The sequence below is a fragment of the Cetorhinus maximus genome, chromosome 5 (genome assembly GCF_964194155.1).
Source record: "Cetorhinus maximus chromosome 5, sCetMax3.hap1.1, whole genome shotgun sequence".
Classification (NCBI taxonomy): Eukaryota; Metazoa; Chordata; class Chondrichthyes; order Lamniformes; family Cetorhinidae; genus Cetorhinus; species Cetorhinus maximus.
The window spans coordinates 153,327,250-153,352,369 of NC_135883.1; the positions used below are offsets into that span (position 1 = coordinate 153,327,250).

The 25,120-nt window shown below is 43.6% G+C and overlaps 1 protein-coding gene across 1 annotated transcript in view; it reads left to right on the plus strand.

The window, feature by feature from the left end:
* LOC144680377 (leucine-rich repeat and fibronectin type-III domain-containing protein 2) overlaps positions 1-25,120 on the plus strand; it is a 156,004-nt gene that overhangs the window by 125,264 nt on the left and 5,620 nt on the right. Inside the window, exon 2 of the mRNA XM_078541343.1 lies at positions 3,688-5,080. Coding sequence (XP_078397469.1) covers positions 3,708-5,080 — 1,373 coding nt within the window. The 5' untranslated portion in view covers positions 3,688-3,707. The remainder of the gene's footprint in view (positions 1-3,687; positions 5,081-25,120) is intronic.

The window sequence follows — 25,120 nt, forward strand, 5'->3', positions numbered from 1 at the left end:
ATAATATCACCCGAATGGGGTACAAAATGTAACTCGCTCTTGGGATTTCTCCACAAGATGTACTGAACTGTAACCATGATTAGCATCAAGCACCTGTAAATTTCAGATTTACTCTCCTAATGTGGGTAGTTTGTAATGACAATGTTTCAATGCTATGTTTAAATGTCATGGATTGAGACATACTCTCAATGATCCATCCTCCTTTATGACACATGTAATTGAGCTGCACCAATCTGTATGTTCTTGTACTCTTATAATGATTCCATATTTCTCTATTTTTACTTTTAGTTTGTTTTGTAAGTGGATGCTGCACTTATGTGGCGGATCAATTGATGGACTTGCATTCTCCTACAAACGTAATGTTGCAGCTCACTTGAAACTGCCAATTTTGTCGAACCACTCTTGATACTTAAATGTTAGGTCATGAACTGAGTTGAAAGGAGTAGCTTCTGATGTTGATCTGCCATGTGAGGTTTGACTGATTCCATGGATTATCATAAGTGCAAGGTCATGGCATGCCAGTAGACCTGTAATCACTGGGACTTTAATCTCTACAATGTAGAAAATCTACAACACCCAGGCAGATTGATTCTACTTGTACTTAGGACTATAGAATTAGTGAACTGTTGTACATTGAAAGTTGTGCAGTAGTCGGTTTTGCCATGGTCTTTTTTTGTAACTCGTTCACAGGATGTGGGCATCATTGGCTAGGCCAGCATTTATTTCCCATCCTTAATTGCCCTTGAGAACTGAGTGGCTTGAGTGGACATTTAAGAGCCAACCCCATAGTTGTGGGCCTGGAGTCACATGTAGTCCAGACCAGGTAAGGACAGCAGATTCATCACTAGTGAAACAAATGGGTTTTTGCAACAATCAGCAATTGTTTCATGGTCACCATCAGACTTTTAATTCTTGTTTTTTTTTAACTGAATTCAAAATCACCATCTGCCATGGCACGATTTGAACCTGGGCCCCCAGAGCATTACCCCAGGTCTCTGGACTACTAGCCCAGGGAAAATACCACTATTCCATCACCTCCCCATTAGATGTGCGTGTTCCAGTGAATCCATGAACTATTGGGCTGGTACTTTAGGACCTGCAAGCTTCGTCAGTCTGCGAGGATCACTTCATACCAGGTTCATCTTTAAGTAGCTCTTCAATGCTATGTGTTTTTGGCTTGTCTAGTAGATCTTTCAGGAATGCTCCCATGGGAGTGAGTGCGATCATCAACTCAAGAATTCTGTCTGCTAGCTCTGTGTTTGGAAAATCACAGGGCATACTCTTTTCTCTGCATCTGCTGATGAGCTGGTCTAAGGATTCTGTCAACCATTGTTCAAATGGCATGAACTCTAATCAATGATTATGGAAGTTTAAGGTGATTCTGAACCAGTCTTCTAATGTAGCCTTTGGGGATTAATTATATCTCCTGCTGTTAATCCTGCCATGTGCAGCTTGTGCAGACCTTAATTCCCAATTGCTGGGCAAATTTTTATTTCTTGCTTGTCTGGTTCAGACACACCTGAATCAAGGAACCAGAGCTCTGTATGCTGTTTAAACATTTTCAATTTAGGTGGTTGGTCAACTGCATCACAATTCAAACTGCACAGTTTTGTGGACATTTTGACAATTTCCCTTTGATCTTCCTCCTTGTTTTATTAGATTTATTGTTCAGCAACTCCCAAAGCCACCCATTCTAATTGCAGCCTTCTCTGGCCTGATTTTATGGGGTTTTTTTTTTGTATGGCTCTCCCTCACTCGCTATCAATCAGGCCCACAACCTGGTCACTCGCCTGTCCCGACTGAGCTAACCCTGTACTGGTCTTCTCAATGTACTGTCCCACTCACTGAACTGACAGGATATGTGCCACAATCTCACCATGAGGGATTCATCTGCTTACCAGCTCTTTACTTTAGCATTATCCCGGCCTATGTCTTCACTTGAGCACTCTGTCTTCAAAGCGTTTGCAGTTTCAACACTCCTTGATGCTACAGCTTCATTGCAGTCTGACCAAGACATTGAGGATCCTCTCATAACAAAGACAGAAATACCTGGAAAAACTCAGCACGCCTGGCAGCATCGGCAGAGAAGAGCACAGTTGACGTTTCGAGTCCTCATGACCCTTCAACAGAACACTCATGCCATGTAGCACAATCTAAGTCTGTTCACCATGTCGTTCCTGTACTTAATCTTGCCGCCACTCTGTTTGACCACCGCTGAATGCTATGTTGTGCTTTTATAATGAAATAAACACATTGTGGGTTCATGTATTGAAACTAGGCACATGAAAACATTTATACAGAAGTAGAAAACTTGACATCAGCAGCAGAGCTGTGTACGCTGTGTTCTGCTCACAGGCCAAAGTGAAACTGAGGTTGGATTACCTGACACACTTCCCTTCCAGTGATGGCACGTAGCTATCCCTTAAAGACACACCACAACGCAAGAGGGGGCTAACAACGAGCAAATAGAAATTAACTTTAGAGAGAGTAGCAGAGTTAACTTTGCAGATCTGTGACATTAATTCTGCTTTTCTCTCATTTTTCACCATTTCAATTTTCTTTTATTAATAGTCACTTGGTAGTATTTTCTGTTTTATTTCAGAGTTCAAATATCCACAGTATTTTGTTTTTGTTTTAAAAAAAAACTGTCTTTACTGAGTGATGATGTGTTCTGTAACTTGACGAGGCCTAATGACCATAAGTTGACAGTTTATTCTGAAGTTGTGGGAAAAATGAATCAGAAAATAAAAGGATATATAGGACCAGGAAAGATAATTTCCGTCCATCCAACCAGTTCCTGACTTCAAAAATAGAATGGGAATGTCTATGTCTCTCAATCAAAGGAGCTGATAGTATCAGAAACCCCCCCTGGCATCTCTGGAAGCTAAAGATTAATCTCCACAGGAAGAGATAAATCATAGGAGCATGAAACAAGCCATTTCATTTTTCTTTTATTAATAGTCACTTGGTAGTACAAAACTTGAATATTGCTGAGAACAGACATGCTGCCAAAGCTTTTTGTCTTGCATTTAACAGGACATACTTAAGAAAGCCAAATTTCAAGGGGGAATCATTTTATACTGTATGAGAAAAGGGGTGCTGATTGGCAAGTTGACTCTGATTGTCGAAATGTTGCCATGGAGAATGCACCAGTGAATTGTTGTCCCTTGGGGTTTTGTTTACTTCAAAAAAGGCACAATGCCTGGACATGTTCCTTTTGCTTGCAGAGGACAGGTCCCTGTGCATGAATACATGTAGCTTCTAGCACGTGTAAGTGAACCTCATTGTGAGCCCAACTGATAATCTGTTCTTTTATTCGTTACTAAAGATAGTGGGTGGCGGGAGACTATTTGATTGGGCTAGAAGGTTGGAGCTGGGAGAACATGTGATGAAACCTTCAGGGGAATGTCTGCAGTCAGAGTTGATGACTCTAGATGTGAGGCATCTTCATTTCAACACTGTGGGGAATGCAAGTGCAGGGAGGGCAAGTGCAGGGAAGTGTGTTTGAAGCTTAATAGGGAGAGAGCTTAGAAAGACAGTGGCAGTAATTGTATTGAAAAAATAGAGAAGCAATGAAAGTGACAATGCTGAACACCATAAGTAAGAGAAGGATGCGGTACTTATAGGCCATGTGGTAGATGTTCTGTCTTTTCACCAGAATGCTCACACTGTTTGCATCTGTTTCAGGTACCTCTACATGATCTACAATGGAAAAACTGCTCTGCAGCCTGCTGTTGATTGGAATGGCAATGGCAGTCTATGCTTGTCCCAAATACTGCGTGTGTCAAAACCTGTCCGAGTCACTGGGAACTCTCTGTCCCTCCAAGGGTCTTTTGTTTGTCCCACCAAACATTGATCGACGAACAGTTGAGCTACGGCTGGGGGGCAATTTCATTTTTGCCGTCAACCGGCACGACTTTGCCAATATGAGTGGCCTTGTTGATCTGACTTTGTCCAGGAATACCATTGACTACATCCAGCCCTTTTCGTTTATAGACCTAGAAAGCCTTCGGTCGTTGCATCTGGATGCCAACAGATTGACAGAGATCGGCGGCAACGTCTTTCGGGGCCTGTTAAACTTGCAGCACTTGAGCTTAAACAACAATCAGCTTAACAGAGTGGCAGAAGGAGCACTTGACGATTTCTTGCTGACTTTAGAAGACTTGGACTTTTCCTATAACAACCTGGTGAGTCTTCCTTGGGAAGCGATGAGCAAGATGGCAAACCTGCACACGCTCAGCTTGGATCACAATCTCATCGATTACATACCCGAGGGAACCTTTACCGACCTGCAGAAATTAGCCAGATTGGACCTCATCTCCAACAGGCTACAGAAGCTTCCTCCCGACCCCATCTTTGCAAGGTCGGAGATGTTGCTCATGTCCACGACTCCGTACTTCCCGCCGTTAACGCTGAGTCTCGGGGGCAACCCACTCCACTGCAACTGCGAGCTGCTCTGGCTGCGACGCCTGAGCCGGGAGGATGACATGGAAACCTGTGCCTCGCCAGCTCACCTCAAAGGAAGGTACTTCTGGTACATCTCAGAGGAAGAGTTTGTGTGCGAGCAACCGCTAATCACTCAACACAGCCTCAAGGTTCTTGTTCTGGAAGGGCAAACAGCCACGCTGCGATGTAAAGCTATTGGGGATCCGAGGCCCGTCATCCACTGGGTGGCCCCTGACAACAAGCTTCTGGCCAATTCCTCGAGGACCATCATCTATGACAATGGCACCTTGGACATCCTCATCACCACCTCGAAGGACTACGGCACCTTCACCTGCATCGCAGCCAACGCGGCCGGCGAGTCAACAGCCTCGGTCGAGCTGTCCATCGTCCAGCTCCCTCACCTCAGTAACGGCACGGGCCGGGCTCTGCAGCCTGACTCTCGGCTGTCCGACATCACCAGCTCCACCAAGTCGCACCGGGGGGAAACGAAGGCCACACTGGAGAAGAAGGTCACGGTATCCCAGGTGACAGCCAGCACCGCCTTGGTCAAGTGGTCAGTGGGCAGGTCTGCACCGAAGGTTAAAATGTATCAGCTTCAGTACAACAGCTCATCGGATGAAGTATTAGTTTACAGGTAATTAAGCAGCAAGTGATCGCGTCCACCAAATTTAGGGTAAATGTATGGAGAGATCAAAGTGGAAGCTGGATAAGTACATGAGGGAAAAAGAAATAGGTTACACGGGTTGAGTTAGATGCCTTAAAGTGGGAGGAGACTTAAGTGGAGTACAGACACTGGCATGGACCAGTTGGGCCAAATGGCCTTTTTCCATACGTGTAAAACAACAACAGCAACAACTTATATTTATATAGCACCTTTAAAGTAATGAAACACCCCAAGGCGCTTCATAGGAGCATTGCAAAACAAAATACGGAACTGAGCCACAGAAGGAGATATTAGGTCAGATGACCAAAAGCTTGGTCAAAGAGGTAGGTTTTAAGGCGTATTTTAATGGAGGAAAGCGAGGTCGAAATGCAGAGACATGCAGGGATTGTTTTGCGGAGTAACAGGCCTAGGGGACTGAAGGCACAGTCGCCAATGGTCGAGAAATTAAAATTGCGAATGCACAAGAGGCTACTATTAGAGGAGTGCTGATATCTCAGGGGGTTGTGGCGGAGAGAGGGAGGGCTGAGGCCATGGAGGGATTTGAAAACAAGGAAGAGAATTTTACAATCAAGATGCTGCTTGACTGGGAGTCCGAGTAGCTCAGCGAGCACATGGCTGATAGGGGAGTTAAGACACAGGCAGTAGAGTTTTAGATGACCTTGAAACCACAGAGTTTACAAGTTCCGTTGAATAATTGCAACCGATGCATATTTCACAGCGGCTAAACTGACCAATCCCCCGGTTGGCATCTGTGACCACAAGAACACAATTTTGAAACATGTCACTGGGAGCGTGGGATGCATAAACTTACCTTAGCTTTCCTTGATTTTTCCCGAGTGTTACCTAATTGCTCTAGGGGTCAGTACATATTGAAGCATGATCGAGGGAAGAGCCCTTTGGTCCATCAATCCCATTCTCTCCACGGGCCGCATGCGTTCTAACCTATCATGGATTCTAGCTCACCCGGTTATTTTCCTGACTGAATGTTAGTCTGCTACTGATTCACGAGCCACCCTTCTGTCTCTGAGGCTCTTCATTCTGAATTCAAAACTGTCCATAATGGAACTCCTCTCTCTGATTAGCCGATGCAGTGTTTCTGTGACCTACTGCAGGTTATCCCTGACTGGGCAGCCAAAGCTGTTACAATAAGTAACAGAAGGATCAGAATGAGATGGCATTGAGAGGGGCAATGAGGCAGGAACCCGGATCTGACAGGCTTTACGTGACAGGGAACAGTGACGATCAAGACCCAGTGGTAAACAAAGCAGCGAGGCAGATGTATGCATAACCTTACTTCTTCCTTGAGTAAGTTCAGTCTTTTAAGTAATGATCAGGGATGGCACCAGAGTGGTAATATTGCTGACCTAGTAATCCAAAGGCCCAGACTAATGCTTCAGAGATTTGAGTTCAAATCCCACCAAGGCAACTTAAGGGACATTAAATTCAATTAATGAATAAAAATTAGTCTCAGTGATAATGATTGTAAAACTACTGGGTTGTTGTTAATACCCATCAGGTTCATTAATGACCTTTAGGGAAGGAAATCTGCCTGCTTTCTGGTCTGGCCTACATGTGACTGCAGATCCACAGCAAATTAACTGCCCCTTGAAATGAGCTAGCAAGTGACTCCGTTGTACCAAATCGTATAGAAAGCAATGTGGGTGTACCTACACCACAGGGACTGCAGTGGTTCAAGAAGGCAGCTCACCACCACCTTCTCAAAGGAAATTAGGAATTGGTAATAAATGCTGGTTTTGCCAGTGATGCGCTCCAAAAACAGATTTTAAAAAAAGCTTCCATTTATATAGCACCTTTAAAGTGCTTCACAGAAGTGATTATCAGCCAAAATTTACAGCAAGTCACATAAGGAGTTATTAGGACAGGTGGCCAAAAGGTCTGTCAAATAGGTAGGCTCTAAGGAACATCTTAAAATAACACAAACCAGGAAATATGCCAACTGAATGTGTCTGATATATTTCAGTGAGAGTGCCTGCCCTTGATATCAAGGCAGCATTTGACTGAGTGTGGCATCAGGGAGCCCTAGTAAAACTGGAGTCAATGGGAATCAAGGAATCTCCGCTGGTTGGAGTCATACCTAGCACAAAGGAAGATAGTTGTGGTTGTTGGAGGTCAGTCATCTCAGCTCTAGGGCATCACTGCAGTAGTTCCTCAGGGCAGTGTCCTAGGCCCAACCATCTTCAGCTGCTTCATCAATGACCTTCCTTCCATCATTAGGTCAGAAGTAGGGATGTTCGCTGATGATTGCACAATGTTCAGCACCGTTCGCAGCTCCTCAGATACTGAAGCAGTCCATGTCCAAATGCAGCAAGACCTGGACAATATCAAGGCTTGGGTTACCATTGGCAGAAACTGAACAGGATGAGCCATAAAAATACTATGGCTACAAGAGCAAGTCAGAGGCTAGGAAGCCTGCAGTGAGTAACTCACCTCCTGACTCCCCGAAGCCTGTCCACCATCTACAAGGTACAGGTCAGGAGTGTGATGGAATACTGTCCACTTGCCTGGATGAGTGCAGCTCCAGCAACACTCAAGGAGCTTGACACCATCCAGGGCAAAGCAGCCCGCTTGATTCACACCACATCCACAAACATTTGCTCCCTCCACCACCGACACACAGTAGCAGCAGTGTGTACCATCTAGAGGATGCACTGTAGGAACTCACCAAGCCTCCTTTAACAGCACCTTCCAAACCCACTACCACTACTATCTAGAAGGGCAAGGGCAGCAGATAGATGGGAACACCGCCACCTAGAAGTTCCTCTCCAAGTTACTCACCATCCTGACTTGGAAATATATCGCCGTTCCTTCACTGTCACTGGGTCAAAATCCTGGAACTCCTTCCCTAACAGCAGTGTGGGTGTACCTACACCACATGGACTGCAGCGGTTCAAGAAGGCAGCTCACCACCACCTTCTCAGGGGCAACTCGGGATACGCAATAAATGTTGGCCTAGCCAGTGATGCCCACATCTCATGAATGAATTTTTAAAAAGTCTACTGGACTTTGAGGAAAAAAATTGGATCTATGTCAGGGGCAAAACAGACCAACTCTCGTATGTCTTGCACTGACCTGAGCCACAGACAAAGAGTCCATTGCTTACTCACTACCCACCTGAAGATGGCAAACAATGATATGCCTGGCCACCAATGAAATGTCAGCCTGTAGAATGATCCTGGGCGGTGAATGAGCTTGGGTGGTTACACAGCAGGTTGAAGTTGTACTCGGTGCTGTTTGTATAGGAGCCATTGGGTTTCCCCTTGTACCTGATGTTATAAGAATATCTGAGGAACTAAAATCAAGAACTTTCAATAATATTGAGCCTGTCATCTCTTCAAATGTCAGAAGTACTTTTTTCAGAATGTGGTTGCTGCTTTAGAAGCTCCAAAAGCAGTCAAATTGCAGCAAGGTCCCACAAACAGATGAATGACAGGTTATTCTGGTTTTGGAAGTGTTGGTTAAGGGATAAATGTTTGCCAGGGCACAGGGAGAACTCTCTGGTCTTCTTTGGATATTGCCATGGGGTCTTTTAGGTCCACCTAAATAGTAGGCAGAGTCTTGGGTTACCCTTTCATCCAAATGCCTTCACCTCTGCTCACTCATAGAAACACAGGAAGGAATATTAACTCCATTGCAAGAAGTCACTGACCACCCACCCAAGGACTGCACTTCGAGGCCTCACTAACACCTGGCCAGCCACCTGTTCACCCGAAATGGGCATCCAGATGCAGCTCACCATCTTTGGGCACACGAAGATGGAGTCTAGTCCACCAGACTGGCAATCACGAGGAGGAACATGGGGCGGGGTGTGGTGGGGTGGGGCGGGGTGGGGCAGGGGTGAATTGGACAGATGTTGCAGATGGAAAGCAGCAGGCTGAGATTTCAGGAATCCAAACTTTCTTTCTGAGGCCCAGAGGAGCTCTAATTCTCCATAAAGAGTTTCTGCTGGGTGATCACCAGCTTTCAGAGTGGTGTGTTACTAGTGGGCACCCTGCCCAGTCAGTAGATCATTGGCATTGGGACCCCATATAATTAAGAAGCACTTCTCCACATTCAAGTTCCGAAGAAAGCTGTTAAGGTTAGGAGGAAGCGGGCTCTCCTCAAAGACATTCATGAGAATTGGAAAACTCCTCACAAAAGGCAAATACACAAGCAGGCTGTATCTGAGATTAAATTTAGAGGTAGATAAGGAAAAGAGAGAAAACAGGGAATGCTGCTAATCAGAGGAATAATTTGCAGGTAATTCTAAAGGGACAGAGTCAGATGAAGCAACTAAGGAATTATAGAAGGACCCAGGTAGTATTGCAAGTGGGAAAAACTAATGACAAGTGATAGTCAGTACACAGGAAGAGCAAGGTATTGTGTATTGGAAGAAAACATGGGGGAGCAAAGGAAATGCATAATGATCTAAGCAGGAAAGAGGTTGAAAGAGACTTGATTCTGTTAGCAGACTCAGCATGGACCACGTTCAGTCATTGCAAAGCAACAGAAAACACAATAAACTGAATATTGGGTTATACCAACTGCCAGATAGCAGAGTACAAGTCTGATGCCCACATCCTGAAGCTGTATAGTCTTCTGGTCAGAGCACTCCTGAAAGCTGCCTTCATTTCTAGTCCTCAAGGACTCAGGGAAACCGTTCTTGGAAGCAATATGGAGTGTCAGAGGATTGAGTTAAAGGAACATGCAAACAGAGCAGCAGGTGTAGGCCATTCAGCCCCTCGAGCCTGTACCACCACTAAATAAGATTGCGGCTGATAATTGATCTCAACGCCACCTTCCCACGTGATTCCACATCCCTTGATTCCTTTAAGGAACTTAGGATGAAAGATGAGAAAAAGCAGGACTTCTCAACCGTGGGAAGAGGTGAAAGAGAGGAACCTTCTCTAAAGACCCTGGGGGTAACTTTGTCTTTGAGTGGTAGTGTGGCAATATCAATCAATGCCCGTTATGCATCTTTCCCAGATTTATTTTCTATAGACTTCAATAAGAATATAAATTGGAAGAGACAATTTAACCATTTTTACCCCCACAAAGTGGAATTGGAAAGATGAGCATCATTTTGACATAACCTGATCACAATATAAAAGGACATAGATGCTAATTGGTTAAAGACAAGTTCAGGACTGATGTGAGGCAGTAGGAGGTCACTCAAAGAGTAATCTGTACTTGCAATGATTTCAGGGTAATCTAATGGAGGCAAAAACCCCGGAGTCACTCAAAGGGTCGGATATACATGCTCTAATTGGAAACCTCAGGTTGCCATGGAAAGGTTGTTAGGCTGGAGGAGGTTACAAAGAAAGGAAGTAGCAAGGCCATGGAGGGATTTGAAAACAAGGATGAAAATTTTAAAATCAAGGCATTGCACAACCTCAAATTAACAAAATACATACGCTACAGCTTACTCTGGGAATATAAAGCATGTGAGTGCCAAGTACTTTTCAGGAGCTCACACCTTGATGGAGTGCTGTTGACTGCAGATGTCCCTGTTCGCTTGTCAGGTCACTGAAGACAGCATATAAACATAAATGACCTGGCCTCTGAAGAGCTGAGGCAACAGCTCCTTGTCAGATACAATTCATGTTCTGATTCTTCCACTTTAACAGGTCGACCACCCCTATTCCACACATATCCTTGACCCCTGACCTCTCCTCCCTGATAGGTAATGAAGCAAAATTGCAGAATATACAACCACCTCCACTATTAAGCCTTGGGCTCTTGCCTTTACAGAAAACATTTCTTTTAGTCTTGGTACATTTGATCATCCCCATTTTTATGTATTTAGGTATTTCACAAGTTAGCTATAGTTGGCGTTGCCCATTTGGCTCACCTATGTTCTTCCATCAAAAGAAATCCTGATCACCCCCTCCCCACCACCCCCATCTTCCACCCAGGTTGTGGCATTAGTTTTAAAGGACTCCGAGGCTTTTCCCTAACTGGAAACGCATTTTCCAAATTCATACTGGCAGCGTGTGACATTCTTTGCTGCTGGCTCCACAATCCTTCTCATGCAATCGCCATGGCAGACATTCCTCTATGACTCCTTCTTGTTGTCAATTGTTTCGGTGAGGAATCCGTTTCACACGCTCACTGTTCTGAGTAAATGTAACATTTTGCCATTTCCCATCCAGATACACGGGTGGGTTTATGAGGAGGAACTCCTACTACTGCGGGTGAAGGGGGCAGCTTGCTCACCTAAAATGAGGTTCAATCATGGAGATCAACATTTCCCATTCAACATTCCCAACTTCCCAGCCATTAAAATGAAAGCCCCACTCCACCTGCTTCCCCTGCACCACGTGCCCTTCAGACCCCGGTCCTGTGAATTGACTTCGTTGAGGACATCTTGACTGCAGCCCAGAGTCACCGCGTGCGTGACTCCAGGGGTCTACTGTGATGCAAGAGTGACCTAATAACTGTGCCTTTGTTGTGCCTGTATAAATTAAATGTTAGGGAGTATGTTCCACCTCAACTATCTGCTAAACATTGAAAAAATGCCCTCAATATTTCCTGACATTTTGGTTCCCTTTCTCCCCACAGCCAATTTCAATGAGGGAGGAAGGAGGAGGGGGGAGAAACTCCTGCCCCAGCAGTTGGATCTCATTTTAATTGGCAGTCACAACCTTTGCATCAGGGCTGGCAAACCAATCCTGAGCTACAGAGGCTCGTATAACGGGAAATTCTATTGCTTGGATACTGCTGGATCCTCAAAGTGCCACATGACAAAATTCAGTGAAAGCTCACACTAAACACAAAATCTGAAATTAATATCTCATTGCTGAAAAGATGGGCATGTTGCCGAAGCTTTTAGTCTTGCATTCGTCAGGACAAATGCAAGAATGCTATCACAAACTATCACAACAATTTATACTGCAGGAGAAAAGGGTGATGGTTGGTTGGCAAGTTAACTCTGATAGGACAAGACGTTGCCAAGGTGAAAGCAACGAGGAGCTATAGGCTCCCCAAACTCCCAGACAATTCAAAAAAGGTGTGAGGCTTGAACATATTCCTTTTGTTTGGAGAGAATGGGCCCCTGTGATTGAATATATATTGCTTCTAGCGAGCAAAAATGGTAATGATTTTCCAAAATCCCCTACCTCCTAGGTCAGTCCCAGTGGATTGGAAGTTAGCAAATGTAATACCACTATTCAAGAATGGAGGGAGAGAAAAGTGAGGAAATGACAAGTCATTTAGCCTGACATCAGTCATCGGGATTTATTAAGGAAGTCTTAACAATGCTCTTAGAAAATCATTAACCTTCCAAACTCGCAGCCTCTACCACCTAGACGACAGCAGATGGGAACATGAGGAGAGGTGGTAGCGTAGTGATATTGTCACTGGACTAGTAATCCAGAGACCCAGACTAATGTTCTGGGGACCCAGATTTGAATCCACCTGCAGCAGATGGTAGAATTTGAGTTAAAAGTTGAATGATGACCATGAAACCATTGTTGATTGTTATAAAAAAAAATCTGATTCACTAGTGTCCTTTAGTGGAAGGAAATCTGCTGCTGTCCTCTGGTCTGATGTATATGTAACTCCAGGCAGTAATGTGGTTGACTCTTAAAAAAATGGCCCTCTGAACAAGGGCAATTAGGGATGGGTAATAAATAGCCAGTAATGCCCACATCCAGTGAATAAAAAAAAACACCCCTCCAAACCATACAACATCCTGATTAGGAAATATATTGCTGTTCCTTCACTGTCACTGGGTCAAAATCCTGGAACTGTCTCTCTAACAGCACTGTGGGTGTACCTACACCACAGGGACCGCAGCAGTTCAAGAAGGCAGCTCACCACTACCTTCTGAAGGGCAATTAGGGATGGGCAATAAAAATGCTGGCCTAACCAGTGATGCCCATATCCCATGAAAAATCTTTTTTAAAACTATGAGTTTATGAAAAGGAAATCATGTCTGACAAATTTATTAGAGTTTATTGAGGATGTCATGATTAGGGTTGATAAAGGGGATCCAGGAGATGTAGTATACTTGGATTTCCAAAAGGTATTCAATAAAGTGCCACAGAAAAGACTGATACACAAGGTAAGGGTGCATGGAGTTGAGGGTAATATATTAGTATGGATAGAGGACTGGTTAAAAGACTGGAAGCAGAAAGTAGGGATAACTGGGGCATTTTCAAGTTAGCAGTAACTATGGAGTGCTGCAAGGATCAGTGCTGGGGCCTCAGTTATTTGCAACCTTTATTAATGGCTTCGATGAAGAGACAGAGAGTAATTTATCTAGGCTTGCTGACAATATAAAACCATCTGGAATGTAAGCTGTGAGGAGAACACCAAGAGGCTGTAAAGAGATATAGACAGGTCAAGCAAATGGACAAGGTAGCAGGTGGAGTACAATATGGAGATGTATTAGGTTATTTATTTTGGCAGTAGGAACTGAAAAACAGGTTTTTTAAAAAGGCGTAAAGTGTGTAAATATTGATGTCCAGAGAGACTTGGGTGCACTTGTACAAGGAACATAGAAGGTCAGCATCTAGGTAAAGTAAGTAATCAGGAAGGCAAATGGCATGTTGGTCTTTATTGCAAGAGGATTGGAATACAGAATAAGAAAGTCTTGTTACATGCCATAGTCTCTGAGGTTTAGAAGAATGAGAGGTGATCTCATTGAAACGCACAAGATACTGAAGGACCTTGAAAGGGTAGCCACTGAAAGGTTGTTCCCCCTGGCTGGGGAATCTAGTACATGGGGGCACAATCTCAGGATAAGGGGCCAATCATTTAGGACTGAGATGAGGAGAAATTTCTTCACTCAAAGGGTTGTGAATCTTCTATAATTCACTGCCTAAGTTGATGGTTGAGGCTAAAATGCTCAACTCATTTAAAAGGTACCCGGATCTGCATCCGAAGTGCTGTAACCTGCAAGGCTACAGACCAGGTGCTGGAAAGAGGGATTAAAATGAGTGGATAGTTTCTTTTTTCTCTTTTTGGCCGGTGCAGACACTATGGGCTGAATGGCCTCTTCCTGCACCATAACTTTTCTATGGTTCTTTGGTTCTGGGAATTCTCCAGGAAGTTGTGGATGTTCCTTCAATAGTTTAGGGCCGAGATCGATGGATTTTTGGTCTCCCCGGGAATCAAGGGATAGGGGAACAGATAAGAAAATGCAGTTGAGGCAGAAGGTCAGCCTTCTTCATCCTGATTGGCAGAGCAGGCCCGACGGGCCATATGATCTACTTCTGCTCCTATTTCTTAGCTTCTTATGTTTTCACTCCTCTTTTGATGTCTCCAACACATGCTGATCAGAGGAATCACCCTTCTTTCTTATCAGACCTCTGCAGTTGTAATTGGCTATTTCTCCTACAGTGTTTTGGGGAAATACTAATTTACTGAAGAAGAACTGTCACTTTAACATGGAATGACAACTGTAAGAATGCCACCGTACACACATGCATGGTAGTGAAAGCCAAGGGTGAGACGTCAACGGTGAACAAGGAAATGAGGATAATGTGGAATCTAAAGGAAACACATAAGCCAAGTATATAAACAATAATGAAGGAGGCGCCAAAGTGGGATATGATGACCTTAGGAAGGAGGTTAGGAAGGCAAAGATGAAGTATGAAGTGAAATATCAAATGATATAAAAAAGAAATAATAAAGCATTCTATAGACCACAAGCAACAACAGAAGAGTTAAACTAGTAACAAGCCCACCAAGGGAAGAGAAAGATAAACTCTCAGGAGATGGCGCTAAAAAGACCGGGATGGTGAATAGTTACTGTGCTTCAGTTTTCACTGAAGAGGCACCGAAGACGAACTACCAATCTTAGGAGAAATCAGAAGAAACATTTTAAGAGTTAAGAAAGAAAGAAAAAAGATTCTCAACAAACTTAAGGCGGACAAAAATCCAGGTCCAAATGGATTGCACCTGTAGATCCTCAAAGAAGCTAGGAAAGAGCTAGCAGAGGCACAAGTATCCAAATATAAAAATTCAATAGGAAAAGAATTAGTGCCAGAGGGCTAGAGAATAGAAAATGTCATTCACATTTTCAAAACCTAAACAGAACTAACTCAGAGTGATGGATATGTGGGTTCTCACCATTGTTATGTCGTAGCAGATGAAAAGTGCCAGACAGACTGCATCCACGAGGGAAACCTGGCCACACTGTCACAACAGTTTTGCAGTTTATATTTATTATGCGAAGATTTGTGCACTGAATTCAGAAGTAGTGAGTCCACTAACACTTTTAGTGATTTTAAAAATGAAACTAAAATATTTATTAACAAAAGAATTCAATCACATACATAAGGTTACAGTTACTTGATATCATTACAAATCCCAAAATTCCTAATTAACCTGAATTCCAACTACAACCCCCTTTAAGGCACCAGCCCAAAATAGATTTTAAATTTAAATAGGTAATCCAGCAAGGTTACCACAGCACCCACTCAAGAGTGGAATTCTAAAGGCTTTTAACACAACTTTAATTATTGGAGCAGCACTTCTTCAGAATGGCTCGGGCTTATTCCAAGTCTGTGTCACACAGTGTACCTTTCAAGGCCACACCCCCGATGTGTTTCTCTCCCTTTAAAGTGTAAAATCCCATTGTTCTACATGCCTTTGGAAATTTACTTTTCCCATAATATAAAATCTTTCATGTTGTCAATAGAGTTTTTATCCTTTTGGGAAAAATAAACGTAATAACCTTGCCCTATTTATCTTGTAAGTTGTAAACACCCTATCATCCCATTGCAAGATAAAAATCTCCCTATTTATCTTAAAATGCAAAATTCATTCACATCTTACCTACTGACTCTTGTACTCTAACTCACTCTTTAGCAATTCAAATACTCTTTTTACACCTGACTCTTCTGATAATTTCAACCTTGCAGTATATCTGACTCAAATTCAACTAAATCAGTCACACAGACAGAACCATTCCACACTCGTACCTGTAAACATGCAATAAGATTATGAAAATTATGATAGTTTGGGACACCATAATGAGGTTTGGCTGAGAGCCCAGACATCCATTACTCTGTTGAAACAGCTGTGCCCTACTGACAGTTCATCTCCTCTGATCTATTCTGTCAATTTCACAATGTTTACACAAGATAAAGAAGTTCCAAGTGCTTGCACTTTCTCTTACTGATACTTTAAAGGATGATTGACAAGTTTAAAGCACTGCTGTAAAAGCAATTTTCATTCATGAATGACAGTTTTAAAGAATATTTTTCACATATGATTTTGTTACTATAGGGTTTGGTAGTTCTGTACAAAGTGTGAACGAGATGAAGGGACTTGGAAGTGCCAGGGGTTGGCATGGAGAGAATGAGGGGCCATGGGGATGGTGAAATGAGGCCTGGAACTGCTAAGAATGAAGCCCTGAACAGAGATGAAGCTGCCAAGTACCAATAAGCAACTGGCTGCAAACTATCTCCAAAACTGTTCGCTACTCACACTGGCAATGACCCTTTTTATCCTGCACTTGGATGAGGTTTGTGAAAATGTCACCTGCCCGTTTTGCCCGTGTGATGAGCAGAAAATTGGACTGTTAAGGGCCTTAAGTGGCCTTTTAATTAATGGCAGGCGCTGCTCCAGCACCCGCACACGCCCACTGAGCGAAATATTGTGTGAGTGCGCGATGACGTCGGGACGCTCGCCCAATGTCATCGCGCGCTATTTTGCTCCCATTTGGATGAGGGAAAAGTTCTGCCCTACGGTTCACAGCACCTCTGAGGGCCCATGAACCAGGAGCCCTTGAAAAGCCAGCCCGAGTCCACAAAAATTGCAGAAGTCCAGGAAATGCCTATCCCTGCAATGGAGCCGGCCAGGCCAGGAGTGTAGGGGGCCCGGACCAGCCCGCTTGTGAAAATTAGGGGCACCGTGAATGGGGCCACGAATCCCAGAATCGGGATCTGGTCGCCATTTTCAAAAGTCCAGTCTCTATGAAATCCCAGCCCATTGTGTGCAGTTCTGTTCTTTATACTATCGAAAAGGTTCTTAAACATTGAAACGCTGGAGAAGATACAGAAAATATTTAGCCAAATGATACCAGAATTGAGAGAATACAACTATCATGAGCAGGTCAAAAAAAAGAGAAGACTAAGACGAGGCTGGTTAGAGATCTCCAAAATTATGAAGGGATTCTACAGGGTAGATATGGAGAAAGAAAGAAAGACTTGCATTAAATAGCAATTTCATGACCACCGAACTTCTCAAAGTACTTTACAGCCAATGAAGTACTTTTGAAGTGTAATCATTGTTGTAATGTCGGAAACACGGCAGCCAATTTACACACAGAAAACTCCCACAAACAACGACGTGATAATGACCAGATAATCTGATTTGGTGACGTTGCTTGAGGGATAAATATTGACCAAGGCATTGGGGATAACTCCCTTGCTGTTCTTCAAAACAGCATCATAAGACCTTTCACATCCACCCAAGCAGGCCAATAGGGCCTCACTTTGACGTCTTATCCAAACAACAGCACCTCTGACAGTGCAGCAGTCCCTCAGGAGGGGCTACATGGGAATATCAGCCTTGAGTTTATGCTTAAACCCTGGAGTTAGTGGGGCTTGAACACATAATCTTATGATTTAAAGATAAAGGTGACACAGCTGAATAAACTGTTTCTACTTGTTCGTGAGGCCAGCGCAAGTGGCATAAATAAAAGATAGACTCAAACAGTTCGAAACACACACAAGAAAGCAAAATTAGGAGGAATTTCTTTACAGAAGGGGTGATGGAGGTGTGGCACGTATTGCTACATGAAGTGATTAATGCATTTAAGGGAAGGGTTGACGCATTCATGAGGGGGAAGGTAATAGAAAGATATAGGGTCATGGTGAGGGGAAGAGGTAATTAGTGTGGGAGGTGGTTCATGCGGAGTGTATACATTGGCATAAATCAGTTGGGCTGAATGGCATGTGCTGTACATTCAGGGTAATACAATTCTAGGTAATTAAATCTCTTCAAATTAACCACAGGCTTTCCCCTTCACTGCTCGTGATGAACAATATTTCATATGAGGCTAGTCATTTGCATTTATAATTTCTCTGAGTAAATGATAGGAGCATAATCAGATTAAAGCTTAATGAGATTGCATGTACTGTACATTTAGTGTGACAAGATTAATTTTCTTTTGGAATGAAAAAGCCGTGGGCTACTGCTGAATTCCAAAGTGTTTTTTTTTTCAATTGAGTGACTATTACAATAAATTACGTGCATTTCTGTGTGTTTTATCAAAAAGAAAAATTCAGACTAGCAGTTGCCAATTGTAAATAGAAATCTATCTAAAAAGGGGAGTAGATGACAAGAATAAGAGCCTTCAAATTGAATTTGCCGTTCTCAATTCCAAGGATTTTGTATTGCAGCCAACATGTGTTTGAAAATACTGCCATACTTTATTCAATTTAAGAGTTCCGGCTTAACATTTAAAAGTTGCTCTCTTTCTGAGAAAGTAGAATGAGTAAGACTAGGTGGATTGGTACACACTGGTCTGCCAAACATGAGTCTGCCGGTGATGGAATAGCTGCACATAAAGGTGTCGCTCTCAGATGTAACATTGCAATGTGCAGATCTTGCTTGGTCTGTCTACATTTGAGAATTAAGGATTTCACCATGTGAATTATTCATTCAGCTAGGCCATTAGGTCTAGGGTAATGAAGAGAAGAAGTAGTGTGATCAATATTCCTCCTCTCACACATATCCTAAAATGGCTGACCAATAAATTGCAAATTATTATCCATAATGATCACTCCAGGCACACCAAATAAACTGAAAATAGTGTGCGTAACAGTTGTGCTTGATGTATTGTGCAATTGTCAAATAGTGAGGCACTTGGTAAAGTATTCAACGTTGACAAGGAAGTCAGTGCTATAGACATGAAAGAATCTGATGTGATTTTGGACCATGCATAGTTAGGACCCTCATGTGGAATCAATGGTTCTTTATGCTGACTCTGCATGTGCTCTTGCCATTCCTTGCACTTCTTGATGACATAAATTTCGTTGTTCATACCTGACCAATAGACTGTGTCTCTGGTGAGCCTTCTCTTCCGATCTATGCCCATGTGTTGTTGAAGAATATCAGGGTGCAAAAGTTCCAGTATGATGACCTGCCAGCCTTTAAAAAATGATTTCTCAGGAGATGCCTAGCTCGCCCTGATAAGGCCAAAATGGCCTCAAGTGTTCGCGGACATGCTGAATTGAATCAGACCATCATTCGATAATGGTTTTCCACAGTTCCTGTAGTGTAGAATCTTTCACCATTTACTTTCGTAGCTACTGGCATTTGCATTCCACAAAATGTACCAGATCAATTTGGAGAACATCTTCAAATTCAATGTCAATGAAGTCAACTTGGAGCTCTAAGGGTGCATCTTCCATTGTCGCTGGGTTGGGCAATCTGCTCAGTGTATCCGATGTGACCATCAAGTTACCTGGATTGTATCTAACCTCACAGTCGTAACCTTGAATCTTTATCAGGAGACATTGCAATCTAAGTGGTGCATTGGCCAATGGTTTTCACCAAACCCAGTGGCTTGTGCTCTGTCTCTATCACAAATCTTTTGCCAAATAGACAGTTATGAAAAAGCATGTTTCCAAATACTAAAGCTAATGTGTCCCACTTGGTGTTAGAGGAGTTGGATTGTGTTACAGACAGAGATTTTGAAGTAAATGCAATCAGTTTGCCTTTTTGTAGTAGGCATGTTCCCAGCCTTCTCTGTGAGGCATCTATCTCCAGGGGAGTTGTCTCCCTGGAAACGTAAAATTGCAATGTCGATGCTTCTGATAATGACTGTTTCAGAGCTTCGAAGAGATATTGGTGGTGTTCGTACAACAGGAAAGGCACATCCTATCTCAACAATTCCCTTTATGATGAACAGTTTTTGAGTGAAGTTGGAAATGTATGGAGACAAGAAATTAAAGAGACCTAGACATATTCAAAGATTGTCCTTATCTTGACGAGTTGGCATGGTTTTAATATCCTCTATTTCACTTAGATGGGGGCTTATGCCAGCACTGGAATAAATAGGACTGAAGAAATTGATCTGCTGCATGTGGATGTCACACTTCAGACTGTTGAACACCAATCCTTCATTACATGCCACTTACATCAATAAGTGCAAATTATGGCCATGCTCTTGTTTTGTTCTTCCCACAACAGCAATGTTATTGGCAATACTGATGCATCCTGGCATAGTACATGCAATGCTGCCCAAAGCAACTTGAAAGAAATCATGGCCAATAGATAGCTTGAAAGGAAGTTGCTGAAAACAGTGTCAGCCAAACTGGGTACGAAATGTAATAAGCTCTTGGGGCTTCTCCGTGAAATGTGCTGACCAGTAACAATGCTTGGCATCAAGCTTCAAGAAGAATTTTGCACATGCAACTCTTGGATTTAACTCTTCTAATGTGGGTATTATGTAAGGACAATGTTCAAAGCCATGTTTAAATGCTGTGGATCAAGGTATACACTCAATGATCCATCATTATTTATGACACATGTAATTGAGCTGCACCAACCTGCGTGCTCTTGTACTCTTCTAATGATTCCATCTTTCTCCATTTTGTCTAGTTCGACCTTTAATTTGTCTTGTAAGTGAATGCTGCACTTATGTGGCAGATCAATTGATAGACTTGCATTCTCTTCTGGGTGTAATGTTGCAGTTCCTTGAAACTGCCCATTTTGTCAACACATTTTGGATACATTCATATTTGGCCATGAACTGAGGTGTTGGAGTATTTTCTGAGGTTAATATGCCTGGTGAGGTCTGATTGGTTCCATGGGTTGTCAGTAGTATGAGGTCACAGCATGCCAGTAGATCTGCTATCACTGGGCCTTTAGTCTTCTCGGAGTAGAACATCGTGATACCCAGGAGGATTGATTGCACTTGCACTCCAGGACAATGGGTCCTGCACATGGAATTAGTGAACCGTTGTATGCTAGAAGTTGTGCAATAGTAGGTTTCACCAAGGTCTTCGATGTCTGTGGATACATGTCTTAGCTAGAATCTGCTTGGGTAGGATGTTGGCACTTTCCCTTGTGTCAATCCTGGCCAGTAACGAATAGTTTCCAACTTTCATAGAACAGAAAATTTGAATCTTGGCAAACATTTCACTTGGTTTGAGGGTGTCTATGTTTCCCACGAGATTGACAGTATGAAACTGGTCTTTACCGCTTTTCATCTCATTATGCACATCGTCGTCAATTTCTGGTTTGTCAATCACCTCATGTACGGACACCGGATGGTCATTCTTATTGCTTGAAGGTACCTGTTGTGTACAGTCTGTTTGGATCAGTGCACAGCTCTTTGTAGCTGCATCAGCCTGTGCTCTAGTGCACTGCCCCTGCCACTGGCCCTTTCTGCCACATGCCTTGCAGATTGATGGAAAGCTGGGCATTTCCTTGGTGCATGCAGAAGGCCACACCTTTGATGTTGTCGCCCAAGGTTTGGGTGTCCTAGTGTGTGTATTAACAATCAGATCTTAGGATCTGAAGGCTTTGTCAACCTGTGAGGATCACTTCGTGCTTACGTCCATCCTTAATTAGCACTTTGATGCTATACATTTTGGGTTTGTCTAGCAGATCTTTCTGGAATGCTTCACCAGCTCAACAATCCTGTCTGCTAGCTCTGCATTTGAAAAATCACAGTATGTGTATTTTTCTCTGCACCTGTTGATGAGTTAGTCTTTGGGTTGTGTAGGCTGTTGTTGAAATAACATGAACTCTAATTGATGAATACAAAAGTTTAATCTGATACTATACTAGTGTTCCAGTGTAAACCATATCTTTTGGGTATCCTTTAGCTCCTCTGCTGTTAATCCTGACTTGTTCAGCCTGTGTACACCTTCATTCCTAATTGCTGGGTGAATTTTTATAGCTTGCTTGACTGCTTCAGACACATCTGAATCAAGAAACCACAACTCTGCACACTGTTTATACATTTTGAATTTGGAGAGTAAGTCAACTGCGTTCCAATTTAAACTGGGGAACTGTGTGGACATTTTGTCAATATCCTGCTTCTTCTATTCAATTTATTGTTCAACAACTCAAAGCCACCCCAATATTATTGCAACCTTCTCTGGCCCGATTTCTATGACGGATTTGTTTTATTTTGTTTGACTGTCCCTCACTTGCTATCGATCCTGCCCACACCCTGGTCACTTGTCTGTCCCGACTGAGCTAACCCGGTGCTGGTGGTCCTCTCGATGCACTAGCCCACTCACTGAACAGACAGGCTATATGCTACAATCGCACCAAGAGGGATCCATTTGCTTACCAGCTCTTTACTTGAGCACTGTCCCGGCATGTATCATCAAAGTGCAGTTGCCACGCTTCGATTTCAACATTCTCCAACTGTGACTCCTTTGCGGTCTGACCAGAATGTCGAGGGTCACCTCATGCCATGTAGCACCTTCTAAAGCTGTTAACCATGTCATACCTATATTTAATCTTGCTGCCACACTGCTAGACCACCGCTGAGTACCATGTCATGTATTTATAAGGAGATAAAGGCACCAATCACTCATAAGGGATGGTGTAAACACGTTGTGGGCTCAATTATTAAGATTAGGCACATGAGAGCAGATATACATGGATAGAAAGCTTGAGGATACCGGCAGCAGAGCTGTGTGTGCTGTGTTCTGTTCACAGGCCAAAGGGAAACTGAGACTGGATCACCTGACACACTTCCCCTCGAGGGATGGCATGCTGCTATCCCCTAAATGCATATTACAATACCTCTCACTTCTACTTTAAGATGATCCTTAAAAGTTACTTCTTTGACCTGGCCTAATATCCCTGTATGCGGCGTGATGCCAAAGTTTGCTTGTAATGCTCCTGTGATATTTGGGCTGGGATTTTCCGGCCCGCTGTGGCGGGACATGCCGCGGGGGATTCGGCGCGACCGGATGATCCCAGCGGCGTGTAGGGCCGGAAAATCCCGCCCTTGGTTTGTGTCGTTTTACTGCATTAAAGGTGCTGTATGAAAGCAAATTGTTGTTGTAGTGGCTTGTGAGCATCAATGAAATGGGCAGATAATGACAAAGGATTTCATTTTTTGATTGATTGCTGGGAAATGGAAGCCAATGAAGAAAAGTGGAGTTTTTCCAAAGATGTATTCTCAGGATGTGGCCACTGCTGGTAAATCCAGCATTCATTGTCTCTCTCTAGTTACCCTTGAGAAGGCGGTGGGGAGCCTTTTTCTTGAATCACTGCAGTGTGTGTGGTACTTGTAGTCCCACAGTGCTATTAGGTAGGAGTTTCTAGCATTTTGACCCAGCGACAATGAAGGACTGGTTAAATTCAATGCAATCAGTCCGAGCAGTTTGTCATAAAGAGCTTTTCATTAGTTCCTGGAACTCTGGGGCAAACAAAAAGATGTGACAGATTTCTTCGCATTGTGGCCACACAAAGTGTGGCATGCTCTCTAGAACCATAGAACGGTCACAGCACATGAGGAGGCTGTTTGTCAAGAACAAATCAGCGAGTATCCTTTCCCACCTTTTCCCTGTAGGCCCTGCAATGTTTTTTATATCTGTTCAGTTAATTATCCAATTCCCTTTTGAAAGCCACCATTGAATCTGCCTCCACCACACTCTCCGGAGAGGCATTCCAGACCCTAACCGTTCACTGCCCAAGTAAAGGCTTTTCCTCATGACGCCCTCAGCTCTTTTGCCAATCACCTTAAATCACCTTTGGTTCTCAACCCTTCAGCCAATGGGAACAGGTTAGTGCTTTCCCCTCTGTCCATGCCCCACATGACATTAAATTAAATCTGTCAAGTCTTCCTTCAACCTTCGCTTCTTATGCAAAACTTTTATGGAGTAATCTGTGGTCTGGAGTATGGCTGTGATTATTAGTTAATGATCTTTCCTGCTTATTTAAAACTAACTCTCTATTTCCCCTCCCCCTGCTCCCCACACCACAATCTATATGGAAATTCATGATATCCAGTACAGCTAGAGTCAAATTACTGTTCCTGTTGGAAGCTCCTCAGGTCTGAAAAAACAACAAGAACTGGGAGGCTTTCTTTTTCTTTCAATCGATACTTCTTTCCAGATTGACCAGTTGTGATTTGTTGGTGTATGATACAAAATATCATGGGCTCGCTTGATAGAAGGCTTTTATGTCTGGAAAAGTTTTGACTTATGTTATGAACCACTTTAGACACCTTGGGCAGAATTTTACTGTTCTCCGTAGGTGAGTTTGCAGGCGGGGAACCCGTAAAATTCTCTGGGGGGTCTTCCCGCCTGCTCAGGACCTTTCCGCCACATTATGGGTATGTGTGTGTGAGGCCTATGGCGGCCCACCCACCTTCACCCCAATTGAGACCCTTAAGTTCCTTCCCATTTTTAAGCTGGCAGGGAGAGTTCAGGATCTGGGGTGGTGGGGGTGGAAGCCTGACAAACCACCTCGCTTGAGCCTCGGACAGGAAAGATGGGGAAGGGGAACAGCCTCTGTCACTGGCCCCCTTTTCAGATCTGGGCACCCGCCAGGGTTTTCCTCCCACACCACCACCACAGCAGGTGCTCCCTTCCCCGATCTCTCCATCAAGACTCACAAGCCTCTCTCCCCACCACACCCAGGCTTCTCTTCCCAACCCCACTGAGAGACCCTGCACCTACCTGGTTCTTTGGATTCTGGTGGTTAGACTGATAGGACTGATTGTAGCCCCAGTCCTGGACGCTGCTCTCTTTGGCACTGCTAGGGCTACAGGGTTGGCATCTCTATGGGGAGAGGAGCTTCCTCCCCAGTGAGGGGCAGGGGTCCTTTCTCCAGCCATTTCACACTCCTTCGAGTGATTAATGATTGAGAGACAACCAGCACAGCAGGGAAACTCCGCCACCCGTAAAATCCTGCCCCTTAATTCACACTGAGAATTTTTTTTACTCTTTTGTGTGATGTGGGTATTGCTGGCAAGGCCAACATTTGTTGTCCATAGCTAATTGCCTTTAGGTAGTGAGCAACCTTTTTGAACCGCTGCAGTCCATATGGTGTAGGTACACACAGCTCTGTTAGGAG